The sequence below is a fragment of the Sminthopsis crassicaudata genome, chromosome 1 (assembly GCF_048593235.1).
Source record: "Sminthopsis crassicaudata isolate SCR6 chromosome 1, ASM4859323v1, whole genome shotgun sequence".
NCBI classification, from domain to species: Eukaryota; Metazoa; Chordata; class Mammalia; order Dasyuromorphia; family Dasyuridae; genus Sminthopsis; species Sminthopsis crassicaudata.
Genome location: NC_133617.1, coordinates 22,734,166 through 22,761,376, shown reverse-complemented (window position 1 = coordinate 22,761,376; position 27,211 = coordinate 22,734,166). Strand labels below are relative to the sequence as shown.

General features: G+C 41.5%; 2 protein-coding genes across 8 annotated transcripts in view; one reads left to right on the top strand and one right to left on the bottom strand.

Moving 5' to 3' along the window:
- TAOK3 (TAO kinase 3) overlaps nt 1-1,606 on the bottom strand; it is a 233,799-nt gene extending 232,193 nt beyond the window's left edge. The window contains exon 1 of one of the 2 annotated variants that reach the window (XM_074296609.1): nt 1,374-1,606. The gene's annotated coding sequence lies outside the window, so the exon portion shown is untranslated. The remainder of the gene's footprint in view (nt 1-1,373) is intronic. The other variant, XM_074296628.1, reaches the window with a different exon arrangement.
- Nucleotides 1,607-1,903: 297 nt separating this feature from the next.
- Nucleotides 1,904-27,211, top strand: part of SUDS3 (SDS3 homolog, SIN3A corepressor complex component) — a 51,055-nt gene continuing 25,747 nt past the window's right edge. Inside the window, exons 1-6 of one of the 6 annotated variants that reach the window (XM_074296586.1) lie at nt 1,904-2,099; nt 9,051-9,112; nt 12,882-12,951; nt 21,176-21,231; nt 22,264-22,335; nt 25,678-25,697. In XM_074296586.1, the coding sequence (XP_074152687.1) occupies nt 12,941-12,951; nt 21,176-21,231; nt 22,264-22,335; nt 25,678-25,697 (159 nt within the window). In that variant the 5' untranslated portion in view covers nt 1,904-2,099; nt 9,051-9,112; nt 12,882-12,940. Of the gene's footprint in view, nt 2,182-3,987; nt 4,108-6,426; nt 6,565-6,718; nt 7,013-9,050; nt 9,113-9,154; nt 9,296-12,881; nt 12,952-21,175; nt 21,232-22,263; nt 22,336-25,677; nt 25,698-27,211 lie in introns of those variants that run through there. The other 5 variants (XM_074296559.1, XM_074296577.1, XM_074296568.1 and 2 more) reach the window with 5 other exon arrangements.

Sequence of the window (27,211 nt, the reverse complement as noted above, 5' to 3'; positions counted from 1 at the left end):
TCAGTCCCTATCTAGAACCTCCTGCCATAGCACGTTGGGGACCCCTTACTGTCACAGCCCCTCTCGGGAGTCTCTGGCTGTAACAGTCCTTCTCGGGGGTCCCTGGCTGTCACTGCCCCTCTCGGGGGTCCCTGGCTGTCACTGCCCCTCTCGGGGGTCTCCTGTTGTTCCTGCCTCTCTTGGGGGTCCCTGGCTGTCACTACCCCTCTCAGGGGTCTCTGGCTGTCACTGTCCCTCTCGGGGGTCTCTGGCTGTCACTGTTTCTCTCGGGGGTCCCTGACTGTCACTGTTTCTCTCGGGGGTCCCTGGCTGTCACTGCCTCTCTCGGGGGTCCCTGGCTGTCACTGTTTCTCTCGGGGGTCCCTGGCTGTCACTGTTTCTCTCGGGGGTCCCTGGCTGTCACTGACTCTCTCGGGGGTCTCTGGCTGTCACTGTTTCTCTCGGGGGTCCCTGGCTGTCACTGTTTCTCTCGGGGGTCCCTGGCTGTCACTGTTTCTCTCGGGGGTCCCTGGCTGTCACTGTATCTCTCGGGGGTCCCTGGCTGTCACTGTTTCTCTCGGGGGTCCCTGGCTGTCACTGACTCTCTCGGGGGTCCCTGGCTGTCACTGTTTCTCTCGGGGGTCCCTGGCTGTCACTGACTCTCTCGGGGGTCCCTGGCTGTCACTGTTTCTCTCGGGGGTCCCTGGCTGTCACTGTTTCTCTCGGGGGTCCCTGGCTGTCACTGCCCCTCTCGGGGGTCCCTGGCTGTCACTGCCCCTCTCGGGGGTCCCTGGCTGTCACTGCCCCTCTCGGGGGTCCCTGGCTGTCACTGCCCCTCTCGGGGGTCCCTGGCTGTCACTGCCCCTCTCGGGGGTCCCTGGCTGTCACTGCCCCTCTCGGGGGTCCCTGGCTGTCACTGCCCCTCTCGGGGGTCCCTGGCTGTCACTGCCCCTCTCGGGGGTCCCTGGCTGTCACTGCCTCTCTCGGGGGTCCCTGACTGTCACTGCCTCTCTCGGGGGTCCCTGGCTGTCACTGCCTCTCTCGGGGGTCTCTGGCTGTCACTTCCTCTCTCGGGGGTCTCTGGCTGTCACTGCCTCTCTCGGGGGTCTCTGGCTGTCACTGCCTCTCTCGGGGGTCTCTGGCTGTCACTGCCTCTCTCGGGGGTCTCTGGCTGTCACTTCCTCTCTCGGGGGTCTCTGGCTGTCACTGCCCCTCTCAAGAGTCTCCTTCTACTCCTGCTGCACTCGGGGGTCTCCGACTGTCACCTGCCCTCTCCGGGTCCCCACGGGGGTCTCTGCACTTTAGCCTCCAGTCCCCGCCCCCTCGGGGGTCTCCGCCCCGCCCGCCCCCCGTCCCGCCCCCGTCCCGCCCCGGGCTCTTCGGCTCCTTCTCACCTGGTGCGAAACTGCGCGCCGGACTGGGTTCTGGATCGTACGTCCCGAGCTAGGTCCGGGGCTGGCCGGTCTCTCTTGCTCCGCTGTCGTTGTCGCCGCCGGTCCCTGGTCCCCCGCTCCTCCTCCTCCTCCTCCTCCACCTCCTTCTCCTCCTCCTCCTTCCCTCCTCCTCCTTCGGCTGCCGCTGCTGCTGTCCGAGGTGCGGCTCCTGCCAGGCTCGGCCAATCGCACCCGAGAACACCGAGCCCCCGCCGCGCCCCGCCCCCGCCGTGGACACTCCCCCACCACGCCTGCGGCCGGCCGATCGATCGACGCTCCGCTCGCCTCCCCTGCGTGCTCCAGGTCCTAGAGCGGGCTTCTCGATCTGTCGGTGCTCTATTCATTCGGTCTATTCTCGGCGGAGTAGTCGATGGAGCTCCGGGATTCGCGGAGGCCAATCGTGCTGCGCTAGGGCTGGGGCCCGGGCTGGCGAAGCCCCGCCTCTCCAGTTCGGAGCCCTAGAGATGCGGCTTTGCGCTCACGCTTCTGCTGGGGTCAAAGGTTACTGCGCTCCTCTCGCCTCCCCCACCCCCGGCCCAGGTCCTAGGTTACGACCTGGGCTGAAGATGCCCTGGGCTGCCCCTGGGGACCCTGGGTCCGGCCCAGCGCTTTGGGGCTGTCTTCCGGGGGCAGCTGAGGCCGAAGGCAGCCCTCCCGCCCGCCGGCCCGGGGCATCACGTGCAAAAGGTGCTTTGACATCCTGTATCTCCCTAGTCTGCCGAGGACTTCCCAGGGCTTCCTGGACGCGGGCCCTTTAAGACCCTGGGAGGTAAGTGGGTGCAGGTATTAGTGAGCAGCTTCCCATTTATCCGGGGGTCGGGAGAGACCCTCGGAGCGAGCACCCGGAGGAGGATAAAGGCTCGGGGGCTGAACTTAGAACCTGGTCTTTGCTGCTCCTCGGGCAAATTAATGCATCCGGCGGAGGGGGGGGGGGTTCTCGCTCCTCTCCTTTCCTTTCTTTTTTTCTCTCTTCCTCCCCCCTCCCTTTTCTTCTCTCCTCCCTAGTCCCCTGAGCTCGGCAGGATTGCGTTTCCTAGCATCCCTCACGGTCAAGTTGTACGTATTGAACCGTGTCATCCACTATATAGGGAGGGAGCAATGGTGGGAAAGGAACATTCTGTAACTAGTGAGTGACCTTTGGCAAAATTGTATTCAATTTCCAAATAAACAGCGCTACAATATACAATGTAACTGTTATGTTGTAACCAAGTTTCTCCCCCCCCCACCCTCCCCCCTGAGTTTGTATTCGAAAGTTCTCACTCCATTTTCCTACCGCTTTCCTCTCCTCCTTTCTCCTCCTTTTTGTTCCTCTTTCCTTTTTCTTCCTCCACCCCTAAGGTCCAATCCCTTTTTTTTGAGAAAGTTCTGTAATTGATAACCCCAGGGCGTCCCATCTTGAACCAAGCCGTGTTATACTGCATTCTGGGCTGGTTCTTTTTTTTTTTTTTTTTTTAATAATAGTTTTTATTTATCAGAGATATGCATGGGTAATTTTACAACATTGACAATTGCCAAACCTTTTGTTCTAATTTTTTCCCTCCTTCCCCTCCCCCCCAGATGGCAGGTGGGCTGATTTTTTAGAACTGATCCATCCTACCCATTTCTTAGATATTAGATGTACTTTTTTTTTTTTTTAAGCAGGTTGCCTTTGAGTCAGTATCCTCAAAAAAAAAAAAAAAATTAGCAATCTCCATCCTCAAGTTGTAATATTGCAGCAAGCTTGGACACTCATGTATCCACTTAGAGCACTCTACTTTTAATCTATTTCAGTACAAATTCCACTGTATGTTATAAGCCTTGATAAATATGCATTTGTTAATCTCTGCCATTAATCAGGTTTGTCCATTGTGATCCGTTTTTTGTTTGTTTGGTTGGTTTTTTTAAGATGCCATATGCTTTTCAAGTTTAGAAAAAAATATATATATAGGCATTTAAAACATTCTGCAACTACTTTAAAATCTTATTCTCTTCCTCTTTAAATCAAAGTTTTTATTTGAGGTATAGATTTGTTCTAGATAGAAACCAGTGGTAGCAAAACTTTCATTGAAATTGGTTTTTAAAGAAAGGGAAGTCACCCTTTCCAAGGAGAGAGTTTGAGTATTATTTTGGATGATTATGAAGAAAAGGGCTTTAAGTGATTTCTTGAGATATTACATCAAAGATAATGTGGAGCATAGACATTGGGAAAATCCATTTTGGGGACGATGTGAGTTGTTTATGATAAGATGAAAGCACTTGATAAGGAATTTAGATGGTAATAGGATACTCTCATTCTTTCTCTCTCTCTCTCTCTCTCTCTCTCTCTCTCTCTCTCTCTCTCTCTCTGTCCCCTTTCCCTCCTTCCCTCCCTCCCCCCTCTCTCTCCCTTTCCCTCTCTCTCTAGTCCCTAAGCAAATTTCAGAACCTCAAATTTAAAAATAGAAAAGTGGGGTGGTGAGCCCTAAGATCAACATTGATTTAGTGGCATTGTTACAATTTCAGAAATTCCCCCCCAAAAAGCCTGTAGCATTAGAATATTTACTTAAGAGTCATCCAATTGTGGACAAGATTATGCTTGACTATATTTTCTGGGCAGACACATCCATGGTGACACTATCAGAAGGGACTCGAGTTTAAATTGGAACAAGACAAGAAACTGCAATCTCAAAACAAAGGGAACTGGAAGAAAAGTTCTGCATGTTGAAAAGCCAAGTGGGTTAGTATGGAGAGAGGCATGGTTAGGAATTCAGAATCCCTGGGTTCTCTATCCCTGTCTTTACTAGTTACTGTTTCATTTTTCCCTCTCAAATTAGCCCCTTCCTCCCCCTTTTAAAAGTAAAGTTGGTACAAACATCTATGAAGATATGTTCATGGTAAATTGTGTGTCATTTTGTTACAACTTTGCCTTGACCTTGGGCTAAGCCACTTAGCTTTTCTCATAGGCTGCAGTTTCCTTATCTGTCCTATGAAAGGTTGGGACTGGATTATCTGAGGCCCCCTGCCAGGCCACTTAATAAAAGAATTAGCAAATATTTGCTTCTGCCAGCTCTGCATTAGATCATAAGTAAAATAAACAATCAGGATGAAATTTAAGCTTTAACGTATAACCTTACTTTCTAAGGAAAATACCCACATTAATTTGTTCTAATAAGTGCAACAAGGTCTCCCAGTTAACCCTGATTGACAGGGATCACTGAGTTTGTTTGAAGTTCAGTCGTTTCTGACTTTTGTGACCCCATTTGCAGATTTTCTTGGTTAAGGAACAGTAGAGGTTTGCCATTTCCTTTCCCAGCTCATTTTACAGATGTGGAAACAGGTCTACAGAGTAAAGTGACTTGCCTAGGGGCATACTGCTAGCTTCTAGGCTTGGTGCTCTAACCACTGTGCAACCTAGGGCTCTTCTCCCCCTCTCCCCTTTGTAAAATGGGCCAGGAAACATACCTATCTAGCTTTTTCTCCCCTTTTCTTGTCCCTTCCCCCTTTTCTCTCTGCACCCTTGAAGGTAGGAGGTTTTTGATTGTTTGAATTGGGTTGTTAATAAAGCCTTGATATTTATCTGTTGTTTACCCTTTAATAAACTCCTGATATTTAAAACAGTTAAATGGGAAGCAAAAACTTTTTAATTTTCTGATTCTGTGACTCAGAATCAAGGGCTGGGTGGGGCCATAGAACTTAGAATGCCTCAGCTGAGAGGGTGGGGGGGGGGGGGGATGGAGGCCTATGGTGCTTTGAAGTGAGAGTCAGTCCTCCAGATTCTGCCTCTTACTATCTCTAACTCTGGACGGGTCAGTCAAGTCTAGAAGCATTTATTAAACTCCTGTTGTATACCTGGTACTGTGCTAAATCTCAGGGATACAAAATAAGCCCCTCCTCCAACATTCCTATAAGGAATTCACAATCTAATGGAGTCTCTTGGAGCCTTCAGTTTTGGTTTTCAAAAGTGGGGTTTAAAATGGATAGAAAATGGAGACTATAAATGTGGGAGGATCTGCTTCTCCAGGTTGTTGTGGGGCTGCCGAGAGATAGTCAAATACATTGTAAACCTTAAAGTGGTACATAAATGTCAGTTACTAAGGGGGCTAGTAAGTGACTTGTCCCCCTCAGTACCTACTGCGGCCTCTTTGAAGTTCTCTTTGAAGGTCACAGATGACCACTCCTTCACGAGGCCATTCCAGGTCGGGCGTCTTCCCCTTCCCATAATAATAAGAATGACGTGGATAACGACAGAATTGCTAGAATTTGTATTTTGCTTACTATGTGGGGGGCACTTGGCTAAAGCATTTTCCATTTCTCTCACTAGATGCCATTGTTGTCCCCATTTTACAGAAGGGGAAGCTTGAGTCAGTTACTGACTTGCCCGGGGTCACTGAGCTAGCCAGTGTTTGAGGTTATACTGCAGCCTCCCCTGTGCCCCGGCCCACAGGATCTGGGTGCAGCCCCTGCAAGCATGCTGCACGCGGGATCTGCTCCGTTCCCTTTACTATTTCCGGCCCCACCGCCCTAAGCAGAAGGGCACTTCCCGAGGGCAGGCACCGGTTCCCTGGGGGCCTTGGCTTGTCTGACCACTTAGGGTCGCTGCGGTCCTTCGCAGCCCTTCTGGGCGTTCCGACCTGGCAGCGATCTTGTTAGAGCCCGGGTTCTTCGGGACCCCCAGCTTTATTATAATCCCGAGCACTGCATTTATGTATTGTAGCGCTGGGCAGCCGCTTTAGGAGGGTGCTCCGGAATTAGCGAGCCCATTTCCCAGACCGGGAAAGAGGGGGTCTGGCCGAGGCCAGCGGAGCGGCCATTCCCGAAGCCCGCCGGCGGTCCGAGAGAGTAGCCCCGCAGGCATCCCAGGAGCCCTTTTCCTTTAATCTACCCCTCCCCACTTCCCGCCCGAGTGAACTTGAACTTGGAGCTGCTGGGGCGAAGGCCTAGGCTGTGATCTTGATCGTGACTCCCAGCGCGGGCTCCGGCGCCGCCTCGTGGCCGCTCAGGGAGAAGTGTGTCAGAGCTCAAAGGAGGGAAGGCCAGGGAGGGGCGGGCAGAAGGAGGAGGAGCGGGGTCCTGACAGCTCCGCGGGGCACCGCTTCGCCTGCTCATGCATATTCATGAGTCCCCACCCCCGAGGCTGCGGGAGCCGTCCGCGCGGACGCGGCGCTGCTGGGTGCGAGAGGCGTCATGAACTCGGGTAAGGGACCGGGGCTTCGAGCTCGGCAGTGGCAGCTTTTCTAGGATGGGGGAGGGGGAATGTGAGAGAGGGTAGAGGCCGGTGGGAATCAGGCGTGCGTCGGACAGCCCATGACCCGGAAGCAGCCGCGCGAGGCCCCCGTTGCCGAGCGCGAGCGCCGGGGGCGGAGCTTGAAAGCGGCGGCGGCGGCGCCTGAGGAGGAGGAGGTGGCGGCGGCGGCGGCGGCAGAAGCCGCTGCTCCCTGGGCTCCCTCCGCGCCCGTGAGCCCGAGGCCGACACCTCCCACAGCCCCGGGGCCCGGGCCGCGGCGGTATGAGCGCGGCCGGGCTGCTGGCCCCGGCCCCGGCCGGAGCGCCACCCGCCCCGGAGTACTACCCGGAGGAGGAGGAGGAGTTGGAGAGCGCCGAGGACGACGAGCGGAGCTGCCGCGGCCGCGAGTCCGACGAAGGTGCCGCCTGCCGGGCCGGGGGAGGGGAGCGAGCGAGAGCGGCCGCGAAAGCCGGGCGTCCAGCCTCGGCGCCTTTGCCCACGCCGGCCCCCACGCCTGCAGCGCGCTCTCCTAGCCGCCGGCTGAGCAGCCGTTGTCCAAGTGGGGTCCGAGGGTGGGAGGGCGGCAGCCTCGACAAAACTTTGTGTTTCTGGGTCGGTCCGAGCTCTTTGGGGGGGGAGAGAGGTCCTCAGATTTTAATTCTGGGTCCCAAGGACCCGAGACCTGTCGGGTGAAAGCGAGAAGGCACCCCAGAGACCTTGTCGCCGCAACTCGCCCCTTTTTACAGTTTAGGAAAATGAGACCCGTCCTTTCTACGGAGCCTTTTATGGTCGCCAGTTTTTAATCCGTTTATCTCTAAAAGCTACTTTCTAGGTCCGACCACTAGCATTTATTGAACGCTCACTGTTCTCCCGACTGGTTCCCTGACCCAGGCTTTAGGAATCCTAATAAAAGCAAAACAAAGACTGTCTGCCCTCCGGGAGCTTACATTCTAATGGGGAGAACACCTAACAAAAGGGAGTTGAAACGGGGGTGGGGGATGGGGAGCTGCGACTCGGGGCCCTTCCCCCACCAGCTGTTAGTGTCTCCCCATTATTTTGTATTTACTTTGTTAATTTCTGCCCGCCATAAATTAGGTCCTGAAGGAAAGTATTTACTTTGTATACATGACGAGTTACAGTGTTTCCCTCGTATACTCAGCCATCCACAATCATTTATTAAAGTTCTTGCTGTGAACCTGGTTCTGGGGTGATGAGATATGTGTTAAGAATGTAAGCTTTTTTCAGCACTGGGGCATTTGTGTCACTTCAGTAAAAATTTAAAACCACAGAAAACATTTGAATGTGAAAAATAAACAAAAGCGGCGTGGCCCAGTAGATAGACGCTGGGCTTGGAGTCAGGAAGAGCTGAATTCCAAGTTGGCATTTCCTAGCCATGTGACCCTGGGCAGGTCCCCTCTGATCGTAAAATGAGCTGGAGGAGATGGCAAGCCAGTGTTTTTGTAAATAATAATAATAAATAAAATAAAAATAACCAAAAAACCCAAATGGGACAAGGGATGACTGAAAATGATTGAATAAAATCAGAGATGACTATAATAATAGCACCTGCCTCCCAAGGTTGTGGTGAGGACTAAATATTTGTATAATTCCTTACACGTAGTAGGTGCTATATAAATGTTAACTATAATTATTGTTACTACGAGGTGGATGAGGAGGTGGCAAGATCTAGACCTATTGCAGTGACTGAAGAGGGTGGGTGAAATAGGGAATCTGGATTCTAATGATGGTTTATTCTGACTGTGTGACTCTGGGCTGGTCACTTAATCTCTCTATGCCTTAAGTTCTATCTTCTTAAACTGGTTTGAGACCCCTTGTAGGTTTTGAAATTACCATTTGTCATCAATAAGTGTCTTATTTATAAATCTATTTTATATTCGTGAGGTTGAAAAAGTTTAAGAAGCCCTGCTTTAAGGCACCTCTCTTTAATCTTACTTAGTTATAGAAACAATCTGGGTGATGGACTAGTTCTGGGTGGGGTTCTTTCCTCTCAGCTCCCCTTTTAAGTGCTGGAGACTCCCTGCAGTTGTGTATTCCTTTGTGTAAGGGAAAGTCCCCCACAGGAGTACTCTGCACAGGTCCTTGCAAAACCCAAAGAATCCCCAGAACCTTGCCTAGTGGGAAGATGTATAGTAAATACTTGAATAATTTGGCTTTTAATACTTGAAGGGCTTTCATTCTTCATCTGGAAATGGGAGTGGATTTCTTCTGGGTGACACAGTGGCTAGAGCTTAGGAAATCGAAGGCAGGACCTGAATTCAATTGTCTTTGATATTTAGTTGTATGATCCTGGGCAAGTCACTGCCTCTGCCTACCTCACTGTCCTCTGTAAATTTGCATAATAATAGCTTGACCCTCTGAATGTTATTTGGCTCAAATGAGAAAATAAATGTAAAGTGCTTTATAAATCTGAAAGCTTTTATCTTTTTATTTTAAAGGGTTGCTTTAAAGCATTAAGTGCAAATAACTGAGTGACCACAAAAGGCAGAAGTCTGGAGCTGTGAGTAGAACCTGCAAAGAGGCAAACTGGGCTTTTAAAGAACCTCCTAATGAGAGAGTGCCAAGAATGGAATAGCTTCCTCTGCTCTAGCCCCCAGGATCTGGAATCCAGGATTTGGCTGGCTTCTTGAAGAAGCTTTGGGGTCTCTTTGTTGGCTATGATATTAAGTGAATTTTTATTCAGGTATGGGTTGTATTTGGTAATCTCTGAGAGTCTTTTTAATTCTGAGATTCCTTGATTAAATCCTGGGAGAAGGGACTAGCAATCCTCAGATCTTGGAGACTAGAATACTTAGTGACTTCAGAAATAATAAACCAAATTTCTTCTTTACAGAAGTGAAAACAGAAACCCTGGTTAAATGACTTGTTTAAGGCCACACAGCTAGAAAATGGCAAAACCGGAATATGGATTTCAGATCCTGCTTTTCCTCTAGTATGGCTCATTACAGTGTGACACATACATATTGGACTTTTGCTTTCCAGTTTTTAGCCTCATCTGCCTCTCTTATGACTTCCCTTTCTCTCCCCCATTTGCTGGATGGCTGATCTATTTCAGAGTCATTTGCTACTATTCCCTGGACTTAAAACTAAAAGACATCTTTGCGGCTGTTCAGGCTTTGTTGTTCAGTCATGTGCAACTCTTTGTAACCTCATTAGGTATTTTCTTGGCAGAGAGATTAGTGTGGTTTGCTGTTTCCTTCTCCAACTTATTTTACAGATGGGGAAACTGAGGCACACCTGCTCAGGATCACCAGCTAGGGTCTGAGGCCACATTGAATTCATAAAGATGAGTCAGATGTCAGGCTTGGCACTCTATGTACTATGCCACCTAGCCATCTCTCTCCTTACCCTAGGAGTTTATATTCTGATAGGGGAGACAATTCATAAAAAGGAGTGAGGGCTGGGAGTAGGGGGGTCAGAGGAGAGACCATAGATCTAGACCCAGAGGGGACCCTAATAAACTTAGTTTATTAATAAAACAGGTTTGGAGGTAAAATGCTAAGCTTGGTTCCAGGTAGTGGTAGAGTAGAATTTGAGCTCATTTCCTTTAATTCCAAATTGCATTGCTCTTTCCTGTGTACACTGCCTCTTGAGAGGAAGTGACTAGGATGGTGCAAGCTTGGCAGGAGCTCTGCTTGCCATGCCTTTTCCCGGAAGAGATTGTGGACTTGGGTAGTGTTCTCAGAGCAAGAGATGGGGATATGGCCAGGAGATGCTAGGGTCAGACCTGGGGCCAGCACATAGTGGGCATCATGAGGCAAGATGGCCAGGCAGCAATGGGGCTCTAGGGGTTTAGGCTTCCTAAGGAGAGCCTTAGAGCCAGGATTAATTTAATTGGGATTTGAACCCAAATCTTATGAATACATATCCAGGACTGGACCCAACTACATGTACTCATTTGAGTATCATTTCTCCAATAATTTATGGTTTGCTGTAAATTGAGCTAAGTGGCCCAAGCTTGCTAATCCAGATTTAATTTATGGGGGTGTGCAGAGATCCAGAATTTGACTTTTTGGCTGAGGCAATTGGGGTTAAGTGACTTGCCCAGGGTCACACAGCTAGGAATGTTAAGTGTCTGAGGTCACATTTGAACTCAGGTCTTCCTGACTTCAGGGCTGGTGCTCTTTCCACTGCCCACCTAGCTGTCCCCAGATTTGACTATTTTTTGTGTTCTTGGGTAAGTCACTGTACTGTGAGGGGCTTCATTTTCTAACTTGTAAAATGAAGAAGTTGAACTAAATATTTTTGAGTCCTCTCCCTTGAGTTTTTAAATCCTGTTATAGTGATTTACTCTAATTGTCTAAAGTTCTGCCCTTGCTCTAATTTGTAGTGGAATGGCCTGGCCTAGCACTTAGCTGCACTTGGGGGCCTAATAAATACTTGTTGATTGGTCTTTCAACTCTTGCCATTATTTTTGGACTCCTACCTATATCCCTCCTTAGTTGGGTATTCTTTCCATAATTTTTCATGATGGTATCTCCCTTTATGCATTTTACCCACATTAATCTTAGACACAAGTGCATGTCTTGTCTTACAGATTGTGACTGTGGACCTTACCTTATTTTTAGATAATGGTTAATTGAAACAAAACCTGAAGTGACAGAAACCTAAAGGGGGAATGGGTCAATCAACAAGTGTTTAATTAAGCTCCAGTTATGTGCCAGGCCTTGTTAATCTCTACCTCTCTCTCAAAAAATCAGCTTACTCTTTTAAACCTGGTTTAATTGGTGGTTTTGCAAAATAACAAATGATATATTAATCAGAGGAAGGCTCTAAGATTAAGAATGACTGTAGAAGGTGGATATAGGGGGTAAGACATTCCAGGCATTGGGAAATAGCCAGTGAAAATGCTTTGAGTTCGGACCCAGAGTGTTGGGCTTCATGGAGACCAGTGTCACTGCATTGCAGAGTAGGTAGAGGAGAGTAAAATGTCAGGACTGAAAAGGAGAGTAAGATATCAGGATTGAAAAGTCAGTGGCAAAGCCAGGAGAAGAAGCTAGCAGGATCCCAAAAGGGAGGGAAATAGGAAGTATTAAGGCAGGTTTTAGAGGACCTGGATGAGGTGTAGTAAAGAAGAGTTTTTGAAGGAAGCTGTTGCTATTGAGTGCACTAGGCCAAATGAGTGGAATTGAACTGGGCATAGGAAAGCGCTGCACCCGACTACTTAGTCTTGGCAGCTGGGCTATAAGAAACTTAGAAGTAGGTGCCTGTATGTGTCTTTGTATGTGTACACAAATGGAGTAGGAAAGTTGAGTTGACTGGTGTTATTGATTAGTTTTACTGCTCCTGAATTTGCAGAGAATTTAAGTTTATCTGAATTTGGGTTGTCAGAAGATGTGGCTTTGGTGGTTTCCAAAGGGACATTTGTTCATTGACAATAGTAAGACTGCTTTGGACGTTTGTCGACTCTTTCGTTTACTGCTGGGCTAAGCCTCAAGCACATCATTACCATAATTTTGTGGAAGGAAAGTTCATGTCTGCTCTTAAACTAGAATATGAAACACATTTTATCTAAATGGCCAGGAGGGGGAGCAGTGATTTAGATGTTACAGCTGAAGTCTGGACAAACAGAGATAATCTGGTGAAATTATAGAAAATTTTGGCCATTTTACTTGTAAAGAAATTTTGCTTTTTCCCTAACTAATAACCCCTCCTACTCCATATTCCTTTACAGAGTATGAAAAGATTTATAGGAATTATAAATTATATAAAGCCAATAGGGATTGTTTCTTTGTATTTGTATCTCTAGCACCAGCTTGGCATATAGTAAGCATTTATTAAGTGCTTATTGATTGATTATGGGTGAATCTGAACTACTGGTGTTTTGCTTTGGAATGTCTGTTGTGGACTCTGTCAGGCTCATAATAGGAATGTATAAGATAAGACTGTCTGTGCTGGTGTAGGCTCCCTAAAGGATTGAAGGTTTTTTCAGATTGCTTCCTCTCCAACAATTTAAAAGTCCTTTCCTGGTCTAATTCTTTTGTTGCTTCTGCTAGAAGTGGCAGGTTTGTACTGTGCACTCCTGTTTTTGAAGATATTTTTGATCCCTATTTTGCATATTGCCATTTCAGGTAGAGACAGACTATACTGCTCTGCAATTAGGAGGTGCAGGGAAGCCCCCAAAGACTCATAAAATAAATATGTCTTAAGGGTACTTCATTCTATATGCTATAGCTTTCCATAGACAATTACAAAAAATAACTCGTGTGCACCAAATTTTTATTTGCTATTGTTAGTTCCAACTAATCCTTCCTCCTGCCTTTTTTCAGATACTGAGGATGCTAGTGAAACTGACTTGGCAAAGCACGATGAGGAGGATTATGTCGAAATGAAGGAACAGTGAGTAATATAAAACTTCTTGGTATTGTTTTGGTATTTCTTTTATTTGATTTGAAATGGGGAAAAATCTGCTTTAGAAACCATTATTTTGCCTTTATTTGAGCAACTTAGTCTATTTAGTTTGGATAGAATGTGTTTGAATTAAAAAAAAAAAAAAAGTCTTTCCAAAGACAGGGTTATTTCCGGCCCCAATGATAGCATAGATAAGAGTTTTATCTTTACAGATACTCTGCCTAACATTCCTGTTTTGTGGATGAAGGTAGGACCCAGAGATAGTAAGGCCATCTCCAGGGTTACACAATCAGTATATATCCATATTTTCCCCTGCTTTAACTTTTTTTTTTTTTTTTTTTTAAATATTGGTTTACTTTTCATTTGAGTAATAGAAGCAGGGAGGTCAGTTATGCTACCACAATGTTCCTTTTCTTTCTCCTCTACATTAGAGGATATGTTATATTCCAGTAGAATATCTTTGATGTCAAAGAATAAATCTTTGATAAAAAACCCAACTCTGCTTATCACTTCCAGGTAGATCTCTACCATTCTATTGAAATCATTCCAGAATAGTTTAAAAAAAACTCTTCTGTTTTGTAAAGGCAGGCTAGAATTGCAGTCTCTTGGTAATGTAAAGATATATGATCATTTTACCTATATCCCATTTCCCAAGTGGATATGGAGAAGGGTTGCTTATCCTTCTTATGTACCACTAGTTGCCCTAGACCTTTATAGAGATTTGAAGATTGGAATGTCATTTTTCCTAAGCTATCTTTAGGTTGTATAATACCATTTCCTTACAACTTCCTTCAAGGTCCTAATGACAATTTCTTTGTGAACCTCCTGGATTCTCTTCAGATTTGACCAATGCTGAATACTGTGGGTATTCTCTCATATTAGGTCTTCACCCTTTGTTAATCTGTCAAATCCTGTGGACCCCTTCTCAAAATAATGGTTTTAAATGTATAAAATGAAACACATAGGATTTAAAAAAACAAACTCATACATAGATTGGCCCCCACCATAAAAGGTCTTCCTCTGTATCAGAGGTTTTTCAGGCTGTGCTGCTTATGTTTTCATCCCAGGAAACATCCCAGGGTTGTTTTTGCTTTTTTATAAACACAAAACCCCCTAAGGTACTATGCTAATCTCTCCATATCTTTTTTTAAAAATTCACTTTGATTGTAGAATTATTTTATATCATTTTCATATAACTGATAAACATTTACTGAACATATTTATTGCTGAGAAAAAGTGGACAGAATTTGATGATCTCTGATATTTTCAGGTGTTTTTATTTTTGTTCTTGTTTTTGTAAGAAATATTTGATTTTTGTCAAGGAATCCATCCTTAGGTTTAACTAAACTATGAGCTAGACATTGAAATTCCATTTCCCCATACCACTCTCTTAGCCAACTATTCATTTCTCAGATTCTCTTTTCTTCTACCACTTTTCCTATAGTGGACACATAAATTGTACTTTAAATTATATTTTCTTCCACAAATTCTCAGAGAAATTTGCTTTTGATATCATCTTTGGTCTACCAAATTGGGTCTCAAAGACAAAGGCAGAAGTCAGAGGATTTGACTAACACTTTGGACCAAGTGTTTAAACTCAATGATCATGCTTATCCCATCATCCTGATCCCTGAAATAGTTATTGAGGACATCTAGTGTGTAACATTCTAGTTATGGTTTTCCTTCTGTTTTTTTAGCTATCTCTCAAGTTTTGCTCGGGATGGAGGCATCATTTCATTAATGTAATAGTCCTCTCCAAGTGCATGTGGTAACCTATCTCCTCTTTCTTATTCTTTGAGATTCTTGTCTAGGTCTTCCCATAAATTATTTTAAAAATATTTACCCCATATATTGATGACTTTCTTCTGAATGTTTGAAAATTTCACTGATGTCAGTATTGGCTTTGTCCACTGTCCCTTATTTTTATTTCATTATCTTTTGTTGTTTTCATGTCATGTTTTTCATAATCAGTAGACATCTAGGTAGCATCACTACAAGAATATTATTGCTAGAAAGATGAGCTTTTGTAACTTGGAGAAGCATGGGATCATTGAACTGCCCCATATTTTCCCAAATCTACTTCTGAATCCTTTTCAGTTTTGAATTTGATTCATTTGCCAGCTTCTGTACCAGTTCAGTTTTCCAAGAGAAATATACTGATGGAATAACATCTGAAGTAGTGCCCATTGAAGTACATTTTATAATCTTGGTAGTATGTATACTTTCTAGACCATGTGGATGACTAAATCTTTTTTGAGAGATTATCAGTCTTACTGAGCAGGTTCTGTTTATGATCACCATAATGTCTTCTGTAAATAAAAAAACTTTAGAATTATCACTCATTCTAGAAAATCTTCCTTCTGGTCAGACTTTGTATAGGACATTCTCTCTACAGGCGGGTTTTATCTGACTCAATAGTTTCTATAACTGTCACATCTTTCTTGGAACGACAAGCAACTTCTTCCTTCTTGAATCTGTCTTGATTTTATAACTGCCCTCTTCCTTCCCTCTGTCCCTTGGATAACTCTTGTCAAACCTCACTTCCTGCCCTCTGGTCCTTTTTCTCCCTATTGAAGCCTTGCTTTTTGTTTCCTTTGGGAATGCTACTATATTCTCCCTATTGATCTGAAATGTAAAGAGACCAACTTGCAGTCCCTTCACCTTATGCTCTAATAGGGAGACTATATTACACTTGTAACACAGATAATAGAAATACAGATATGGCACATTCAGTGCAAGGTATTTTCTAATTTTTTTCTTCTCTTTGTCCTACTTAAGATTTTCAGCCTTGTTTTCTGGATCTATTTGTGAGTATTTTTACTTCAGTCCTCCACCTGGTTAAAATTTTCACACCAGTGATTACCTCTTCATAACTGTACACTCCTGGACCTCCTTTCTGTGGTCTGCTCAGCAACTTCACAGTCCTACTCCCTTTGTCATCCTTGCAGCCACTTCCTCTCTGTTTCTTGTGCCTCATGTGGATTCAGGGCTGCAGATAGAGGTGAGTATTTGAAAGCCCCAGCTCTGCCCTTCAAAGAGAAATCTGGGATTGATTTTCTTATTGGAAATCATGACTGCAGCTTGTGCTTCTTTGCATTCAGCTTTTGCTTAATCGGTTTTATTCCAGCTCTTTCTGTTGAATTGGTACAAATTCCTCTGCTTCAGATATGATTCTAACAAATATTTTTGTTGTTATTCTGTTTGCTCCTGTCTTTTGTTTCCTTTTTATTGCCTGAATAGATAATTTTTCGCTACATGATAGCTTTGCTGGTTTTATTGAGTCATTTCAGTTGTGCCCAATTCTTTATGATCCTTTTTGGAGTTTTCTTGATAAAAGATATTGGAGTGGTTTCTCATTTTCTTCTCCAGTTCATTTTAAAGGTGAGGAAACTGAGAAAAGCAGGATAAAAGTGGCTTGCTTAGGGTCCCACAACTATTGTGTCTGAGGCTAGGTTTGAACTCTGGTCTTGCACTCTATTGTGCCTCCTAGCTTTGTAGCCATCAACAAAACATTTGAATACACACACACACACACACACAAAATATCTAAAATTGAGGATGTATGAAATATCAAACTGTTTTTTACTTTTTTTTTTTTTTTTTTCTTCATGATTCTAATTAGGGTTTCTTGGCCAAAGCTAGTGGAGTGGTTTGCCATTTCTTTCTATGGCTCCTTTTACAGATGAGGAAACTCTGGGACAAATAGGGTTAACTGAATTGCCTAGGGTCATGTAGCTAGTAAATGTTTAAGGCTAAATTTGAACCCATGAAGATGAATCTTTCTGACTCATAGCCTGGTACCCTATCTACTTTGCCACTTAGTGTCACTAAAGTTAACATACCTTTTCAAAACAAAGTATAAGTTTCATAAGTATGTGTATCTCAACAGATCCTAAGGCTATTACTGTATACAGAATTGATGTTTAATAATGGCCTTGTGTTATTATGAAAAGGATAAACTGTGTTTCAGTATACAATATAAGGAAGTGATGGAAGTAATTAGGAAAGTTTTAATTTAAATTAAAGAAATAAAAATAATTTTAAAAAATTTTAAGCAGTATTGCTCAATACAGAATTTTAGTATTCAAACATTCAGCTATTCATGTTAACTAATTTGGAATAGCTAAAGCATTTCTCATTTTAAATCATAGATTTTAAAGAAAGGCAGCATGGTGTGTAGTAATTAGAATGCTGGCCTTGGCAACTGGTTGATCTGCGTTCATGTTGTGCCTCTGACCGTGTCACTTCTACTTCTTGTTCAAAGTTACAATTGCTAAGTTAAACTTTTTATCCATTAGGTCATTGCATTTTTCTTCCATTTTGTTTTTTTGGAGTTTTGGGTTGGGGTTGGTTTTATTTTCATAGTTCAGTGTTTCTTGCAATAAATTATAAGCATAGCCATCCACACCTTATATCAAGCACAGGTGAAGTTTCTTTTACTTTGTAACAGTCTTAATTCCTCTCTGCTTTTTTCCCATCTTTTGGAACATATTCCTGGATTCTTCTTTTACTAAAACAATTAAAAAAATATGTTTTCTGTTTCCTAAGTTTTCCAAATGAAAGAATATTATTCATCTTGTCCATCTTGTCTTCCTCTTTGATCATATTCCTAATCACTTCTTACAAATCTCTTACTGTGATTGTAAACCACTGAGGGTCTTATAATATGTTTATTCTCTCTTCTGGAAATTATTTCTGTTCCATAGTTTTATCCTTTTTTTTGTTTTTGTTTTAATTTTTCTTCTTCTTCTTCTTCTTCTTCTTCTTCTTCTTCTTCTTCTTCTTCTTCTTCTTCTTCTTCTTCTTCTTTGTCTTCTTTTTTAGTGGAAATGATTTCTTTTAATCAATCAACAAATATTTATGAAATATTTAATTATACACTAATATTGTACCAGGTATTAGGGACAAAAAGAAAGGCAAAAACAATCCATTGTCCTCAAGGAGTTTAGATTCTAATGAGGGAATAAACAGGCCCAAACAAGGAACATACAAAGCTGTATTTACTCATTTTTTGGAGGCTCTTGCTCATTTTTTCTTTTTTCTTTTGTTAGTTTTCTTTCAAGACTTTTCACATGGGGCTTTCTTTTTTCTTGTTCTGTGATTTTCTGTCCTTGTTTTTCAGTGGTACAGAATAGTTGCATGCTTATTCATTCCCTGTTGCCCAGTGACCTGGTTTTATGCACAGGATTTTTCTCCTTTGGAGTTTTTGGGGGCTGGGGTAGGGGCGAAAGTAAAGGCAAAGACATTATGTAAAATTTTAGTGCGTAGTGTTTTGTTTAATTCTGATTTCTCTGCGCTCTAGGAAATCTGCTACCTTCAACCTTATTGTGACATAAACTACTACTTTCCATTTTATTCTTTCCCTACATCTTAACCTTCCACCACATGAATTACATCAATTCTTCTCTGGGACTATTTCTCCTGTAGCTCCACATGGCTAGCCATTTTCAGTTTTTAGTCTCCTCCCCTTAAAAAAATTGTCTACTCATTCTCACAGAAATGTCTTCCGTTGGCCACTTCTGTCATTAGTCCTGACTAGAGGTCACCATCATAATGGGTTTTACTGGAAGGGTCTTCATCTTCTCAACCTTCCATTCTTAAGAATCTCATTTTATATATTTTAATGTAATTCTTTCCAGACATTGACCATACACTCTGGAGCCTGGTCTGGGATGGGACAGAAAGTACTTCAATCTGCTTGCGTAGCTGCAGTCTTTTTAATTCAGTCTGTTGGTAATCAGCCTTACTGGGGTGTTTCCATCTTTATTGAAATAGGTATTATGAAATTCTGAGTCAGGTTTTTGACATGTGTTACTTCTCTAACAAGTACCATTGAACATTTACATATTATTTGTGTAATATCTACATAGCAATTCTCTTCTCCAAACTTTTTTTTTTTTTTTTTTTTTTTTTTTTTAGGTTGGAGAGAGAAATGCTATGTTAAGTCCAAGTGTCACTATGACATGTATGATAGATACAGCCATAGTCTTAATGGAACATGGATGTTTTAATGAATTTCACATTTTAGTAAAAACAATAAAAAACAATCAGCACAGTCATGTAAATTAAAAAAAAAAAGTAGATTTACATAACACTTAAATATGCAAATTTCTTCCAAAGAAATTTGTATTCACAGATTTTTAGGCAGCAGATGTTTTACATCAGATTCCAAAATTTGTACAGATTTTGAATCTGTAAAAAAGGGATGTGCACTGGCAGGAAAAAAGAAAGCCACATAAGACCACTGTCTTCCCCAGCAATTCTTCTCTTATGTAGATTCTATACCAACACCTATTTGTCCTTAAATATTTTCCTCTATTTCTAAATGAAATTCTGAACATACTTGCATTCAGCATGAAATGATTTCCTCATCAAACACTAGTTCAAATGTTACTGTGGGTGGCTAGAAACATGACTTAATTTCAATCACCCAAAATTCGATATTACCATCTATGTACCTGACTTGATGGAAATAACATTTATGGCCACAGAGATAATCTGTAAAATCAAGTTAAAAGGTGATAGTTTATGGAGTAAAAATTACCCCACTGCTGAGAATTAAACTCTAGCACCATAGGGATTTACTTTATTCCCCTTGAAAATGAATGTGTACCTTCATTTCTGGTGTCAGAGGTTGGCCCCTGTAGTTTGTGATAAAAGTAAGCAGCCACTGGCAATACCCCTAGAGCAAAAGAACCCTATCTGACCAAAAAAAAAAAAAATCAAGTGGGGGAAGGGGAGATGGAGTATATGGCATTTGTTACTGGTATATTAGTAATACATAAGAACATTATTAGATTTTGCTCATTTTTTTCTCTGTGCACGTTTGAGGATGTCTTCAGGGTACAAATGGAGCTGTTTATTAGACTGTGAACTGCTTGTGAAATCTTGTACTTAGAAAGTCAGTTACATACTCTGGCAAGTCTCAGGTGCTGGGGGAAATACTACCTCTCACTTTCTAAGGGAAACTTTCTGGATTTTTTTTTTTTTTTAAACATCAACTGTCCTTTTCCAAATAAGGCTCAATAACATTTTAAATGCAATATACATATATATAACTATATTTTTCCTGATTCTCTTTTTAAAAAGATTAATGTTGTTTATTTAGTTGAGAATACCCATAGTGAGCATACTAAAAATATCTATAGAGAGCCCTATTGTAGTTCCTTTGGCATTTTTAATCTGTGTCTGAAATTGAGATAGTGATGTTTCATAGTAATGTGGATGGAAATAGTTGTGGCTGTCTTTACAGCTGATGGATTTTCCCTCTTTTCTGTTGCTCAGTACCATTGGTTTTCATAAGACTACCTCAAGATATCTCTAGTAAGTGCTTGCATTTTGTTCATCATTAAATGTTAATGTTTATTGAAGTTCACAATTTCCACAGCCCTGCAGGTTTTATCATTTACTGTCAAAAAATGAGGCCATAGGATTTGCCAAAGAATTGGACCCAGGAAATAGAATGTAGTGTGAGGAAAAGTTTTAGAATCATAGATTTGGAGCTGGATGGGAGCTTAGAAGTCATTAAGTTCCATTTCCTCATTTTTCCAGATGGGGACATAAAGGTATTAATGTGGTGGTGTTTTTTTTAATTAAAGCTTTTTATTTCTAAAACATATGTATGGGTAATTTTTAAACACTGAGCCTTGCAAAGCCTTCTGTTCCAAATTATCCCCTTCACCCTATCCTCTCCCCTAGATGGCAGGTAGTCCAATACATGTTGAAAGTGTTAAAATATATGTTTAATCCAATATATGTATGCATATTTATGCAGTTATCTTGCTGCACAAGAACAGTCAGATCAAGAGGAAAAAAAAAACAGGGAAAGAAACAAAATGCAAGCAAACAACAGAAAGAGTGAGAATGCTATGTTGTGGTCCACACTCAGTTCCCATGGTCCTCTCTTTGGTTGTAAATGGCTCTCTTCATCACTGAATAATTGGAATTGGTTTGAATCATCTCATTGTTGAAGAGAGTAAGGCACTAATGTTAGCAAAGTCCTTGTGAGAGTTCCTACTTCAGAAAACAAAAATCCAGTATATTGACAAACATTTAAGAAAAATGGGAGAATTATTCTCTTTCAGGTAATGACACTGATGAACTTTCCACTTGAGTCTAGGGTAACTCCTCTATTTGGGTAACTTGTACTTTGCATCTTTTGGAAGGATTTTTTGTGTTGCTTTTAATGCCAATTTAAAATTTTTTTCTGCAGGATGTATCAAGACAAACTGGCATCTCTCAAGAGGCAATTACAGCAACTGCAGGAAGGTTAGTGTGATTTAGTGTATTCCATTATGGCATAGACTTTGTAATGCTGTAAGTTTCTGACCATGTATGACTAATTTCTTCATAGAGAATTTTAAATCTTGCCTAACTTTTTCTGGGTTACCTGTTCCACCTTTGGATTACAGACTCCCTCTGGCATTGCATACTCAGTTGATGCAAGTATATTTTGATATTTTTGATATAATGCACATTTTTCTTTTTTAGGTCAGTATTTTGATTTCATCATTGTGAGTGTTCCCAGTATAATAACTCCCTTACCTCATAGGAATCAAGAACATAGCTGCAATTTGTAGTCCAAGCAAGTTGCTTGGGTCACTGAGGTTAGAGGCCTGGTTCAGGGTCCCTTAGGTAGTATGTGTCAACAGGGCTTGAGTCAAGGGCGTTATGGCTCCCAAGGTGGCCTTCAGCCTCTCTTACCATTAGCACAAAGGAAACACTAAGTATGTCAATCTGCCACTTTCCAAAAGATGCCTTTTAGTTTGTCTTTAGCAACTTTCCTCTCAAAAAAAAGACCCAACTTGAATTTGGCTTCATGGTGAATAATTTAGAGGGAATTACTAAGTGTAGTTAGATATTTAGATTTTGAAATGTAAGGTAAATAATTAAATGGAAAAGAGTGGAATCTAGTTTATAGCATTCATAATATGGTAAAAATATCGTAAATTTAATATGTAATAAATATGGTTGTGTGAAGAAATGTGAAGCCTGTACCAATGGACTAGTCTATTTAAATATAGACTAAAAAGGAAGTATTTTATTTGGAAATGTTCACCTTCCCCTCATTCTCAATCACTCAACTTTCATATTTTCTAGACAATAGTTTTTGTATATTTTTGGTGCAGACAACTATGAATATTTAGTTTTCCTTTCAAAGAGATCTTTAGGGTTGTGGACTGTTTGGGGGCAGCCCATTTTCAGACTATTTTAATACTTACATAAAAATTAATATTAGATAACTTAAATTTTAAAAGTAGGTTGATCTAAGTAAACTTTATAAATTATTTATATCATCAGGTACATTACAGGAATATCAGAAAAGGATGAAAAAACTGGACCAGCAGTACAAAGAAAGGATACGAAATGCAGGTAAGGAATTAGAATATCTAAATGAAAATGGAATGCTCTTTATCTGCCTTTCTGGAACTAATTTTTGGTCTACAATCAATCACCTGCAGTATAAGGGTCAAATACGGGACCACATGAATAAAATAGATTTAGGAAATTTTTGACACAATAAATAACACAATAGAATAATAACTAACACTAAATACTCTGTGCCAGGTCCTGTGCCAAGCCCTTTTACAATTTTATAATTACTCTTTCATTTAATTCTTATAACAATCCTTTGGGGTAGGTGCCATTATTATATTCATTTTACAATTGAGGAAACTGAGGCAAATAGAATTAAATGGCTTTTCCTAGGGCCACACAGCTAGGGAAGTGTCTTGAGGCTGGATTTGAACGTGGACTTCCTATCTCCAAGCCTAGTGAAACATGTAGTATTCTAAGTCAGTCTTGGTTATGGTTTAGTGGCTGTGTACCTATTTCAGTTTGACAGCACTGATCTGACCCCATTATTTAAAATGGATTTCAGGTATACTTGTCAGTTCAGAGCTGTGGAGCTGATTTGGGGAGGAAGGTTGTAAGGAATTATGATTATGAGTTTCTGCTGGGGAAACCCAGGTCTAATTCTTTCACAGTAGGTGAAGGGCAGCCATCCAGCTTGGAGCCCCAGAAGAGGCCTCTTCTATTTTGTTGTTCCCTTCCTGTGCTTCCATATCCTTTGCTCTTGAGAGATGCATCTCCAGGGCTTTCCGACTGCTATCAGCATTATTGATGTGGATATGTTTTCATAGGCACTTAGATGTAATCGGCATTTTAAGTTGTCCCAAAGCCTTAGGCTTAGCCTGGGTTTAGAGTGATTGCTTTCTTACCTGGCAGCCTGTGCCTAATCTGTTGAGGTTCTTCTTCAGTTGCTTCAAGCTCAGCACACTTCCCTAGGCTTTCCATGTTTTTCAAAGTAGAAGGATCTGGAGGAGGAGGAATGTGTCCTTGATCTATTACATATCACCAATTCATTCAACATAGAATGTTTGTATGTGGCTCTTTGTGTGGTACTGTGGATGATAAGAGAAAACCAGACCAACTGATCTCAGCCTGTGAATTGGGGAGATCCAACATTCAGAAATGCAAAATTAAATAAATACAAGCTTTGAGTAAGAAGACATTAATAGAAGAGATGGTCATGGTAGTAGATAGTTAAGTGAGTATCAGGTGAATGACCCAGACAGTTAGCATTGTAAGTTTTAGGAGGCAAGTTCCTTATGGATGTGGAAGTTCTTAGTAAGTAGTTTAATCTGTATCCTCTCCTAACATTTTTTGACTATCTTATCAATTTGCCTGGCCAGTAGCACACAAAGTGAAAGACTGAGAAATCTGGGGCTTCTGCCATTGGTTCTTTTTGAGACCTGGTACAAACCACTGAGCCAATGTTTTTCCAATTTCTCTATCCCTAAAGTGCTATTGATGCTAATTCTACCTTTAATACTGCCTAGGAATATTGTGAGGACCCCTGAGAATTGATATATGTAGCATTTTGAATTTCCTAAAAGCATTTTATGAATGCAAAGTAGCCCTAATACAATTTAGCTTTTTAAAGTTCCCATCTCTAACCCTAATCTTGTCTTTTAAGTCCTTTTCCTGTAAAGAAACTATTTTTTGGTTTGTTTCTAAGTGATATTGCAAAAACTGCTGCTATAACTCAGTAATTGGCTGAACTCTTAAGAATCTTGTCCTTGGGGAAAAATTCGGAACAGAAGGGAGTACAAGGGATAATGTTGTAAAAAAAAAAAAAAAAAAAAATTACCTATGCATATGTACTGTCAAAAAAATGTTATAATTATAAAATTAATTAAAAAAAAAAAAAAGAATCTTGTCCTTTGCTCATCTTCACCTGTTTTAGTGGTAAAACCCAAACAATCCAAATTGTTAATTGTCAGTTTGCTATAAGCTCAAATTTCCAGGAACACAACTGAACTTTAGAAATTTGACAACTCAACACTTGGGCATGATAGTGAGGCTGACAGTATAATGGGATTAATTTCTAGGTGTTTAAATGATTTAGAGATTTCATAACCCAGATATAGAAACCAGAACCCAGAGAAGAGAAATGACTCACAGAGTTACAGGAATGGTAATAATGATATCTACTTTACCAGCTGGTTGTGAAAATGAGGTGAGATAATGCTTTTCATATGCCTGGCACATAGTAGGCTGTTAATAAATGTCTATTCTCTTTCTCTCTACTGCCTTGTGTCATATTCTTTTCTATTAGAGAGACGGAAAAGCCCCTCTTTTCTTGCTTAAATTCACTCATGTTGCCTTCTAAACCTCAAGGGACCAAATCCCTATTCTTTCCACCTTTTTATTCCTGGTTGGTTGGCTTTACTTATCATCAAAATGGATTAATGGCTGCCACATGAAAAGGGACTAGAGGTCTTCAGGTCTCTCCAGCCTGGGAATACCAAGTCAGGAAGAAAATGGAGCTGAAGGATTTGGCACTGGAAGTGACTCTCAGTCATTAGTCCAGGGATTTTTATCCTTTTTGGATGGTGTCTGGTGAGGCCTAGGAACTCTTCAGAATAGTATTTTTCAATTCAGAAAATTGCAATGGAAGGCAATTTTATTGAAAAAAAAAATTCATAAACTTTTGCTTACCAACTTATGTTATAAAAATTCCTTCATTTTTATAGATGAGGACATTAGGACCTTAAAAGTTACATGGAAGCACACACAGTTATTAAATAATAAAAAAGGATTCAGGCTTTAAATCTGGTATACTCTCCATATGTCTCCCTGGACATGTTAGTCACTGAGAAAACCCAAAGCCTAGGACCTAAGGAGTTGAAATACCTATTCAGGGGCAACTAGGTGGCGCAGTGGATAGAGCACCAGCCTTGAATTCAGGAGGACTCAAATCTGGTCTCAGACACTTAACACTTCCTAGCTGTGTGAACCTGAGCAAGTCACTAAACCCCAGCCTCGGTGGGGGGTGGGGGGGACACCTATTCATCTAGGAAGATTTTCACTTGGTGGTTATTGAGTGTCCTTCCTTTTCTGATCTTGAGTTGGCAGCTTCACCATACTTTCTTGATTCCATCTTGGATAAACAAAGGTTTAAGTTTCAGAGAATGTGTCAGTCTTGAGAATTATTGATTGAAGATGTGTACTGCTTTAAGAACATCCCACCTAGGTGAAAGCACATTGTCTTATAGCTTCCCCCCTCCTGTGAATATGTTTGTGATGAAAACATTTGGTTTGTGTAATCGTGCTTTCAGTAAGCAATTACTCTTTCTAAATGATTCCTAATGTTGCCCTGGAAAGGTAACAAAGCCAAGCATATCTGATTGCATGTTTTATTTCTTTCAGAACTTTTCCTTCAGCTGGAAGTAAGTACCAATGAATGACCTTCTAGAAATGTAAGTTCTCTTTTTGACTGACATTTTTTCCTTCTAAACCAGGTACCTATTCTTTCAGAATTTTTTAGAAACCTTACTTTCTACTCAGCAGGTTACCATAGGGTCAAACAATGAAAGTTCACACATCAAGCCTTCATCCTTACTCTGGACATTTGATCTTACTTTATTCTTTCCACTTTTTTATTCCTGGTTGGTTGGCTTTGCTTATCATCAAAATGGATTAAGAGAATTGCTCTCTAGTTTTAATTAAGAATAGTTGGAATCTGCTTTGAATTGTAATGCATAATGGACTTTCATTCAGAAATATCAGTTCTGTAACAAGCCTTGTTTTTAAAGTAGTTCTGTGGGTAGGCTCAGAGCTAAGGTGCTGAAGGCCATTGGAGAGACTGTTGGTTGCATTTCTTTCTTTTTACTCTGTGTTCTATCTGCACACTTGTGGAACAGGTATTCAAAGTTTTAGCATAGGCGTTTTGTACCTGTGAGTGTTGATCCCTATCTCACATATAGCATAAGCTGATTATTACTGTCAGGAATATAACTTTGTTCCTGAATTGTTGATTTGCTTTCTTTACACAGTTAATGGAGTTTTATATGTCTTCGGGTTTTCATTCCAGTATAATTTCTATTCCATTGTATTTTAAACTTATTTTTCATAAAAGGAAGCCTGGCTTCCTTTTATTCATTTTTTGGACTAAATTTGAATATAAATGTTTAAATCATTTTTTAAAAAAATGTGATAAGTTTTTAAATAATTTTAGTCTTAAGAATTAGCAATAAAAACATCCATTTACTTAAATTCAAAACATAAACTCCAAAATAGTACATTTTTTAAGAGTGACAAAAAGCATGGTATGTATTTTATATTCTTTTTAGAGTGATATCTTTTTTTAGCTTCTAATAACTTTTAGTTTCTTTTCAAGTAACTTTTTATTTTCAAAGTACATGCAAGGATAGTTTTTAACATTCACCCTTGCAAAACCTTGTGTTCCAATTTTTTTCCCTTGTTCCTCCTTAACTCCTCTCTAGACAACAAGTAATCCAATATAAGTTAAACATTTGCAGTTTATTTCTATATTTATCATGCTGCACACACACACAAAAGAATCAGATCAAAAAGAGGAAAAAATGAGGAAGAAAAAAAAGTAAGCAAAGAACAACAACAGCAAAGGTGAAAATACAATGTTGTGATTTACATTTGGTACTAATAGGCCTCTCTCTGAATGCAGAGGGCTCTCTCCATCTCATATCTATTGATATTGGCCTGAATCATGTCACTGTTGAAAAGAGCCAAGTCCATCAGAATTGATCATTACATAATCTTTAATTATGTTCATTTGGTCCTACTCACTTCACTTAGCATCAGTTCATATGAGTTTCTCCAGGCCTCTCTGAAATCATCCTGCTGATCATTTCTTGTAGAACAATAATAATCCATTACCTTCTTATACCATAACTTTTTCAGCCATTTTCCCAACTGATGGGCA